The sequence below is a fragment of the Beta vulgaris genome, chromosome 3 (genome assembly GCF_026745355.1).
Source record: "Beta vulgaris subsp. vulgaris cultivar EL10 chromosome 3, EL10.2, whole genome shotgun sequence".
NCBI classification, from domain to species: domain Eukaryota; kingdom Viridiplantae; phylum Streptophyta; class Magnoliopsida; order Caryophyllales; family Amaranthaceae; genus Beta; species Beta vulgaris.
The window spans coordinates 47,184,395-47,195,321 of record NC_079204.1 but is presented as its reverse complement, the minus strand read 5'-3'; the positions used below and the strand labels follow the sequence as shown (position 1 = coordinate 47,195,321).

At 33.9% G+C, this 10,927-nt stretch overlaps 1 protein-coding gene across 1 annotated transcript; it reads right to left on the bottom strand.

Annotated features, from left to right (window-relative positions):
* Positions 1 to 5,246: 5,246 nt before the first annotated feature.
* Positions 5,247 to 9,642, bottom strand: LOC104889178 (protein trichome birefringence-like 1). Its single transcript, XM_010674333.4, has 5 exons — positions 8,473 to 9,642; positions 7,745 to 7,937; positions 7,453 to 7,646; positions 7,212 to 7,370; positions 5,247 to 6,083 (listed from the first exon to the last, which is right to left on the bottom strand). Exons 1-5 carry the CDS (start codon positions 9,408 to 9,410, stop codon positions 5,747 to 5,749), a joined length of 1,821 nt encoding a protein of 606 aa, XP_010672635.2. The 5' UTR covers positions 9,411 to 9,642; the 3' UTR covers positions 5,247 to 5,746.
* Positions 9,643 to 10,927: the final 1,285 nt, after the last annotated feature.

The window sequence follows — 10,927 nt, the reverse complement described above, 5'->3', positions numbered from 1 at the left end:
CACAAATAACCAAGTCCAACAAACAAACCACCCTTAGATAATATAAACTTGTCCGACTCAAAACCATTTTAAAACCTATCGATTCAAGATAGCTCCAGACACTAGATTACACCTAAGTTCCGGAGCAAATACAACATCTCTTAACACTAGAGATTTCCGGAACTAAAGACAACTCTACTTGTCCTACCCAAGAACTTGAGCTGTAGAGTCATTTCCCATGTATAAGAACTTCTCCATTGTCCACCTCCTTGAAGGTTTTAATAAGATACGTCCTTGCACACATGCCTTGAAGCTCCTGAATCGATATACCATGAACAATCATCCTGTACACAAAAGATTTCAGAAATCATACACATATAATTCAAACTCGAATTACATGAAAGTTGTGCACAAGTACCTTGTTTGGCTTGGGATTGGCTAGACTCGCCTTTCCCTCACCTTGCTCATTCTTTTTGTTCATCTTCTTCTTCCAAAGGAAGCAATCCTTCTTCATTGAGGTCCGGGCTTGCCACACTCCCAACAACCACGTTGTTGAACAACTCCACCATTCTTAGGCTTCTTGAAATGTTGCCTTTGGTGTAGTTAGCCCTCTTCTTAGGATTGAGTCATTGAACTTTCCATCCTCCACCATGTTAATAGTAGGAATTAGGATTTACCTCCTTTTGTCCATCTTGAACCCGAATGCCCTCTTCAATCCGAAGATGAGCACCCAATTGTTCCACATTTATATCATCTTTTCTATGTTTAAGAGTATTCTAACATCCTTCAACTTGGTGGTAATTTGTCAATTATTGAAGATACAATAAATGTTTCATCCATACTAATATTGTGTTGTTTTAAACTTCCTAAAATCTTTGAATTTCATGGAATTGTTCCATCACAGGCCTAGTTTCATTCATCTTAAAGTTATTAAAATTACTAACTAAGAACTTCTTACTAGATGCATCTTCGGCCATGTATTTTGACTCAAGGTCATCCCAAAGCATTTTAGCGGATTCATAGAATTGATAAACATCAAATAAAGTGTCAGACATACCGTTTAGATATGACCACGGCATATATAATCATCGTTCTCCCACTTGTTCCTTCTCCTTGAGGCCTCCAAAGTTTCATCTTCCACAAACTCGGGTTTTGGAGTACTCAAAACATATGCCACCGAAAGAGAAGTGAGAAGAAAATGCATCTTCTTTTGCCATCTACGGAAACCCACACCTTCAAACTTAGCTTGTCAAGTTTCTGAAAATTCGAAGTCATCTACGTACCATAGCCATCTTCAAGATATATTGCTTTTGGATTGTTAGAATATGTAAAAGGGGTGATGAAGATGAATACTTGATGAACTTAGAATCTTCTAGGCGTGTTGGGACACTTTCCCAAAAGCAATATTCCTACCCTACACTGAGCACGGGTGGCAAGGAATTCACTTCCGAGATACAAAGAAGAACAACAAATATCACGCTCGTTATGAGATTTGTCAAATGAGTGAAAGGAAGAAATAATTTGTAAAGATGATGAACTTTTGATTTTTATGCAATAGAGGAGTATGATTTTTCATTATTTCCTTCATCATATGAGATTCTCATATATATACTAATGCTCAATTGTTTCTGAGAAACCAAAACAATACATTGACAAACCGTCAATTCGCGAAGCAACGCAAAACCGCAGGAAAACAGAAGGAATTTCGCGATCGCGACCATTGTCGCGACACACGACCTGGGAAGCGTCGCGAGTGCGACGTGCTCTGTCCTTACTGCTTGTGAACGTTCAGCCTCGCGAAGTGCGACCTGGCTCGCGAGTCGCGACAGCGCTTCGCTCTGCCTCCTCGCCTTTGTGCGGCTTGCTACAACATGCTGGCAGAGTGTTGCGAGCTACTGCTTGTAAGAGACTTGCAACAAATGTCATTGCTCTTTCATAACAAAGCATAGTATTTCATATATTGTTTCAAGTAACACCACCATACCCAAGTAACTTGAAACAACATATCATGAAATAAACTAACTTATACTCTAAATCTCCAACAGTTACCAGTTTTATTCCTAGGAAGTTCTCGAAAGTGAAGGGAAATTTTGTCATAGACTTAGGAACTTCTATTTCCTACAAGGTGAAGGAAATTGTTTACGTAGAGAAATGGGACTTTCCACGAAAAAGTTATTTCCAATTTTCAATCAAACACCTATTTCCATTTCCTATTGTTTCTAAAATCTTTATATCTATGGAAATTTTGCTAATAAATACCACAATTTGGGCACTTTTTTGAAATAAATAACTAGGTTGTCTAAATTTTTTTGTAAATATCTACTTTCTGTCATTTATTTTGGAATCACTACTACTTAATAGATTTTCGCAAACCGTTAGTTTTTGCTTCGTTAGTGGCATGTGATTATGTTCCATTAGTGAAGAGGAAATTTTCTCAAAACCGTTAGTTTGTACTTGGTTGTGGTTGCGGTGGGTTGATGTTGGGGGGGGGGGTGGAGGTGGTGGCGGCGGCAATAGTGGCAAGTGTGGTTGTTGCATGAGGTGGGATAGTGGTGGGGTAGTGGTGGTGGTGGTGGTGTTGTTTGGGGAAGGACAAAATCATAATTTCATGTGTCACTAACAGTACAAAACTATTTATTTTTTCACAACGTTTAAGTGTAGTGATTTCAAAAGTAAAAAATTTGTCAACCTTGATACTTATAAAATTCAGACAACCTAAATTTATTAAAAAAAATGTCCTAGTAAGATAATATTGACAAATCTTCCTGTTTTCCTATATTTGTAGTCTATACAATATACTAAAAAAAAGCCAAAAGTTGACAAAGTCTCTCATAAATACATCAAGCTTTAATAGATTAATTTATCAAAGATATAATAGCGAGCTTGTTAGACATTGACTAATTATTTTGAATGATTTAATTGAAGTCAAATTCTTTTTTTTCATATATGGATTTGAAAATCAAGGATGTCTTGACTTATTAGTTAAGATTGAGGTGTTAGTTCACAGGTTCGAATCCCCCCCTTTCTTTGTACTTTGTACTGGATTCATGGCTCAAATGGATCAAATAAATATATATGGATGTGAAAACTCATCATTGCTCGGAGATTACCTAGCAAGCATCAGTTCATAAAAAAAAAAATCCCATCTATGAAACACGAACACGTCCCTGACCTAAAGTTTTGAGTTTCCAGTACCAAAAGTGACATGTCTGCGACACGCGTCGAACACGATTAGAAAACGTGTCCAAAATGAGGAAACGTTTCTTGATTTTGAAAGTCTATCAAATAAAGGGAAAATTGCGTTTTCCTTATGTTTAATGAAATAAAAAAAAGTGAGTAGTAATATCGACATTGTTGATAATCCGGTAGCTTCTCTCTTTGCAACAATCGTTTGACTAAATACTGATATGTATTAACATGAATTTGACTACATGTTATTTATGCTTTCTAATCTATTTATCAGAAAAATCAAGATGGTATGGAGTATAATTTATGATTTAAGAATTTGGTATGTTTAATTGTCATATAATATTTTTATGTAAATCTTTTGTTCGTCGTTTCCTAGCCGTTTCCCTTTCTTGCGAAATTAGGAAAAAAGTTTCCATTGACATGTCATGTCTGTATTTGTTTCCCGTTACCGTGCATATATAATAACTTCCCATAGATCTCTATTATATAAGGGAAGGGGGAGCTATGGTGTCCCCAAATGAAGAGACTATTTTACCCCCTTTTCCTTTTCAAATTGCAAATTCATTTATAAACGAAAAGGGTCTTCAAACAAAAATACTGGAACTAAAACTATAACAATCACTCACAAGTCAACTAAAATCATAGAACTGCGTAATTTACATTATATAAATTACTCAAATGAGGAAACTTTACAAAACTAAAGAATCACTTACAAACTACAACCAATACACTACTACGTCAACACATACTCACAAAAATATTCACAAAAATTTGACTTGAAATCAAAGCGTCCACTTTCTTCACAATATATGAAGTAGTGTACTTAATTCAAAAATCAACTAAAAAATTATAATATTAGAAATCATAAATAAATTCAATAAAAATTCTATTTTACTCATAGAATTTAACTTTGAAAAGTAAAAAAAAAAAAAAAGATTGGTGAAAGACTTAAGTGATAGAGACTAAATTTCCAATCAAATTTTGCGACTAAAAACAATTATACTTTGTATGTCTAATGTTCAAATTTTGACTCTTACTTATGTCGAATAAAATCAAATTTCTGTCTCGAAAAAAATTGAAGCACGCATCGCGTGCAAAAAATGCTAGTTATAATTAACCAAACAAACACACACAAATATAAATCCACACGCTTTTTTCTCACTTAACTGCTCCATCTGTCTCATAATGTAAGTCCTGATTATGTAAGTGAAATCTTGTTCTATTTGGATAAAATAATTTTTTTATATTAGGAAATACTTACATTTTGTTTTTCTTTTTACCAAAAAATAAAAATTGAACTTCCAATATTGCACAGTTTAGTGTGTAAAGAATTTCAATGAGATAAAAAAAATCCCATTTTCTCATTAATAATGGTGAATTAAGAGCTGAAATTATGAGGATATTTTAGGAATTTAATTATTTTCATGAGGATATTTTGAGCATAATTATTGATTGAAAATAGAAATAAGACTTATATTTTGAGATAACTTATAAGGAAACACAACTTGTGTTGTAGGCTTCATATATGAACATAATTCTAATTGGTATGAAATCCAAAACCCGAAATCCTTCACATCCCCTACTTTGATAAAATGACTACCGAGATACAGAAAACACAACTACCACATAATGATTCCCTAAGATCATATCACAGTTCCAATTTTTATTTTTATTTTTCTGGAAGAACTAATAAAATACTCAACTAGTTCCAAACAATCATATTCATATAATCATATTCCGTATTCTTCTCCGAGGAGTTCATATCATCATATGGTATACAAGATACCAGCGAGAGGGAGTGTTTACCTCGTAAGACTTAAAGCACGCCATTTGCTTTAAATATCACATGGTATGTCCTCACTCCTCAGCATAGTCATAAAACCATAATTGAATTGAACTTAATTGAACTGAAATGAATAGTGATATGTGAGAGTAAAAGTATTGTCCAGAGCTGAACTGAATTGAACGGAACTGAATTGATCTAAACTGAACTGAACTAAATTGAACTTAACTGAATTGAACTGAATTTAACTGAAAATAAGCTAGGGAGAACATGCCTAAAGGTAGCAGAAAATAGATGAGAAAAGAAAACATATTGCACTTAATTTATTACTAACATATAGTTAAAATAATCATAATGTACAAACGTATAATATTCTACATTCTACAAGCTATAAAATTACACGAATTGTCAACATCTTCAAAATTGCCAACTATATCTTCTAATCACCGACGCACACCGACGCACACCGGCCCATTATACGCCCATAATTCACAAGAGGAAATCATATCAAAAAGGCCTTTAACACTCCATTTAGTGGGAGCACTAAACGGTGCTCTTTACAGTAATAGTTTAAGAACACCTTTTGGGAGTGAACATAGCATTTCCTTTAGCAAAAGATCCCAGTTGTATAAGGGAGATCCTATTTGCTTCTCTCATTTTTGTATAAGGGATAATTATTTATCGAACCACGAAGAAAGTATCCATTCACCTGAGTTTACAATCTACAAAATTAAATAGGTAAAAATCCGTGTAATTTAACACTTGTACCTGAACGAAAACGTAGCCTCTTCAATTCTATGTGTTTTGAAACTGTTTTCTTAGGATTTCAGCATAGAGAAGCTCGTTCCATGAGTCGGGTACTCCAGGAAGGCACCAGTGACTGCAATCTTGAAATCTCAATGGCGTTCTTTTCTCTTCCGTAGAGGGGCGTTGCTTTCGGTATATTGACGGGTGTGCATCTTTCCTGTAATCCGTCAATTTCGTGATATTGAGATAGGAAACAGGGGTTTTCATGCCCTTCATTACTGTCTCCAAAGTTCTCATTTTCCATGGATATTTTGTAAGGTAAGTATCGTTCCTAATAGGTTCCGTCTCGCTATCACATTGCCCACCAGAATTCCATTGCCCACCACTGCAAAAAGAAAGTGAAGGGGGAACAATTTGTCAGCCTTTACACTTCAAAATCTTACAAGTAAAAAAAAGATTGGTTACTGAACAAGTGACTGAAATTAAGGCCGAGTTCGGACCCAGCTTTTCAACTAACTGAAGGAGATTTAATCAAGTTAAAACTCTACTAAAGGTGAACATGGGCTTTGGTAAAGTAACTTCAATGTCACTTCTACCGGCCAAGGTAGTGTTTTGGAAAAGCTAAAAAAGTTTTTGCGGTAGAGGTAACTATCAGTTTTTTGTTCTATTACTAATTCAACTTCTAGTTTTACCTTGACAACTAACTCTAATTAGCTAACCAAGTCCACTAGTACAACACCTCTGTTACTCAAACTAGTGTCCGCGTCAACTTTTTGATGAAAACTTTACATGATTCGGCCCAATATGAAGTACCGACATATCCATACCCATATGAGGGTGTCGAGGATCGAACACGTGTAACATAGATTAACAAATGCCACATCTAGTTTAGCCTAAGTTTCTCCACCATTAGATAGCACTAGCCATCACGTAAATACCAATACCGAAATATAGTTCATTAACCCACCCTTAAAATTGAGGAAACCCTTTCTTCAATAAACATTAACACATGAAAATATTGTTTCTACTCTATATTCTCTCTGAAACTTTATTGCATTTGTTCCCTCTCATGATGATTGCTACCCTCAGGGTCAAACAAACACTTTTCAGTTAAGGATTCAAATGTCGGTCTGCATATTTGCTATAACTAGATATTGCTATGAAAATTTTCCCATGATCTAGGTAAGCTATATACTGCCCTGGCATTTCAGATACAGTACCTTTTACGGGTCTGCTAATGAGTATCGGTCAGAATATTTTATCTAGACTTCTACAGATTCTGCTAATAGAAAGATTCATAAACGGGACAGTTATTGATCTGAACCGCGCAATGCTGGTAATTAACCAACTATCTTCATATACATTCTATGCATATACAATTTATCAAACTGGAAACGATTTACAATTATTCTTCTTACGACAAATAAAGTGATGAGCAAATCATGAATGGCTAGTAAAATACTAAGTACTAGAAAACACTAAGCGTCATGGACAATATTTAGTTCAGACAGACCTGAAATGTGTACTGGAATAGCCGCGGAAGAACACATGCGTCCTTTGAGGATTGATGTTGGCGTCAACCCATCTGCCCCAAGTTGTTACGGCTTTCCGAAACGCCTCTTGTACATCTAATTGTTTGTACACATTGCTGCCTTCTTGATAATAATCTTCCCTGTCATACATCATTAAGCACTTAAGCAGCAATCTAGAAGAGGTCCTGTATATGATGCTAACAAGAAGAGAAGATAAAGTACCCCTTGGATGTCTTTTCATGGGTCCACCAATGCCCGGTATTAAAAACTACAAAGTCTGCATCTTTAAAATGAATGGACTCTTCAACCACAACATCGAGTCGAAGAGTTTCCTTGATTGTTCCATTCTTGTCTTTGACGTCCCATGGTTGAACTAAGAAAGGAGCAACGAAGAACTCTACTGTACAATTATAATCCTACTCAAGCACCAAATAGTAGGCACATTTAGTTCATTAAGCATATAATTTAAAACACAAGAGAATGGATAACCAAAGTTTAAGGTACAAAATCTTACTTTGAATACAAAAGAGTAAGAAGCTTCGGTCCGGAATGTATGCCTACCATAAGCTTCAAAAACATTCTTGGGGTGTTTCACGGAGCTCTTAAGAATGCAAACCAGAGATTCCCACATGTTTCGATTCAGTGAATCTCCGACAAAAACAAGTCGCTTTCCCCTCAATAACTTCAACATTTGCCTTCCATTCATCCTATAGAATAAAATTACATTCTACCCAAATAAGTTTATGGTATTGACTAATGAGTACATGTAACACCAAAAACTCATATATGAAGAAGTGAAATGTGATCTAGTAGTTGTATTCAATCCAAACAAAACATAAACACAAAGCAAACTAAGATTTTCTAAAATAAGAATCAGACTTTTGAACTCCAAAATCAAATCAATAGTATCTTTGCATAGAATAAAGATCTTCAAAATCAAATCACGAGTATCTCTATCCTAAATTAGCAATTTCAAGAAAAACCCATCTCTGCAATTACCATAAAATTTAGGATCTACAACTAACACTTCAAATCTAAAACAAAAAAATCATTAATGCAGAGCAAATCCCAAAATTAAAAAGGAAATTACACTAAGTAACCAAACTTTAATAAAAGCAAAACAATAATATAACTAGCTTTACCAAATATAATCATATCACATGTAGCAATAAAAGCAAGATTAAACATTATTACCAAAAAAGAATGCATCATAACAATAATGTAGCAAGAAAAAAAATGTACCTAGGTAATGTGCAACCCTTAGGCTTCCATTTAAGCTTCTGATAATCATTATCAGGTCTACCATTAAGAATACAATTAAATTGTTCATCAACAATTTTACATGATCCAGGTTCATAAAGTGGGTATGAATCATCTCTCACCCAATCTCCATCATACAAATCACATTCAATCAATGAACTAACCAAATTCTTCTCCTTCTCCTTCTTCTCCTGCTTCTGTGGTTCCCCTGAACCGGTGTCGTTTCGACTGCTTTTTCTTTCTTTCTGTAACACTACACCATCCTCTTTCACCCCCTTCTCATCTCCCCCACTTTTTATTTTAGTCGAATTCGCCGTTTCGACAGTAGTTATCTCAGTAGTTGGAGAGATTGTTGGGGAGGAGATTTCAGGATGAACTAAACTACTAGTACTACTAGTATTACTCTGATCACTCTGCTTTTCAGGGTAATTAGTATCATTGAGATTCAAGTTTTCATCTTTTCCAGATGAAATTGGAGAGATTTGAGGCGGAATTATGCTACTTTGGATGATAGTATCATTAATCTTAAGATTTTCAACTTTATCAGGGATTTTTGTTAAATTATGTGAACTGGGTAGTTGAAAAGAAGTGATATTCTGAGATCTAGAAGAATTAGTTTGAGAAATTTGAGTAAAATTAGAAGGAATTTGAGGGGAGATAGGAGAGAGATGAGATCTGAGAGATTGATCAGGAGGAGAAGTATTGTTAACAGTAAAAAAATTGATGAACCAAGTAGAAGAAGAAGTGGAAGAAGAAGAAGGGGAAAAAGCAAGAAAAACAGTGAAAGCAATGAAAACAAAGACAACCCCATAAACAAAAGCACTGCTTTTTTTGCTTCTAAAGAAAGAGAAATGACTTCTGAAGTCTGTAACTATGTTGTTGTTGTTTGGAACTAACTGGTATTTTGTTACTTCTGACATTGTTACAAATATTGTTGTTGTTGCTCAAATATTGTTGTTGTCGGTGTTTTTAGAGTGGTGGAGATGGAAGTGAAGAGAGGAGAGAGAAAGAGGAAGGAGAAGTTGGGCAGAATCTAACTGATGGAAGTGGTTTTTAGGAGAGAGAAAGGACGGAAGAGAGGGGCTTTGAAAGGGGTAACTGGTTGAGAAAAGTGGACCATGAAGTTATGAAGACGAGTGTCAACAGAAAAGAGAAACACACCCTACATGCTACATCTTTCTAACTTTAAACTAGTTTTTAGGTCCGTCCGAGTTACACCTCTATTTGGATCCTCTCATGACCATGAGTCTCATCCTCTAGAATTCTACTATAACAACTCTACGAACTACCATTTGAATAATATCAATTATTGAATAAAAAACTCTATAATATAGAGTTTTACTAAAACTCAAACTCGTTATACCGGTAATATATTTTCATCTGTTAATGTGTTTATTTTAAAATGATAACACAAAATACTATTTGATTTAATGTTTAATTAAAACTTTAGTATATAAACTTGAAATCATGTGATCTAATATTATATAATGCATTTTTTTTTATTACATGTGGATTACAAGTAGTAAAACACCTTGAGGGGAAGCGCCATATATCATTGTTCCTTATTTAGAAACATCTTTTAATATATTAAACTAGTTTGTAGGGTCAGGCTATTCCTCGGATACTTATAGTTTTCATTATTGAATAATTTACTTTAAAATTATTTCACCAAATGACCAAATTTTTTTTTTTGAGGGAATATCATTTGGTTTTGGTGGTTAAGACTTTAGTGTATTATCTTGAAGGTTTTGGATCAAATCCTATACAATATTTATTATTATTTTTTATATGGATCATGTGTAGAAAAATAATTTAAGGGAGACCGTCACATGACGTTGTTCCTTGTTAAGGACACCTTTTAATATATTAGTATAGATTAATACTATTATTTGGAAAGTGAACAAATACTCATTCTCTTTGTGGAGAAAAGATAGACTTTTGAAATTTTACATATCCTGTTTGAACATATTTTTGTACGACATACAACAACAAAAGTTATAATGTAATAGGTTTTGAATATTCTAATTCTAACATGAATAAATTTTGTAGAAAAGCCCTCATTCTAATTGAATCTCTAATTCTAATTGTAGTTTGTTACTTTACTACATTTGTTAGTCAATATTTCTTTTTATACATTACTTTAATATAAATTTTAAGTATATGATAAATGAATCTTATTTTAAAGTAATTTTTAAACACTTTTTCGTGGTACAAAAATTATAATATTTGAACTATATATTAAAAGTTATAATTGATTTACTATAATTAAATTTTTCAGTGTGAACCCAATTGTATTTCTTCTTATCCTAAACTATATACATGTATTTTTATTACTTTGTAATTGTATTCATTTTTTAAAAAATGACATGGCAATTAATAAGCGTGGTAAATGGCATCCAATGAAGAAACCAAATGTTGCAACCTCGTGAGCTGACTT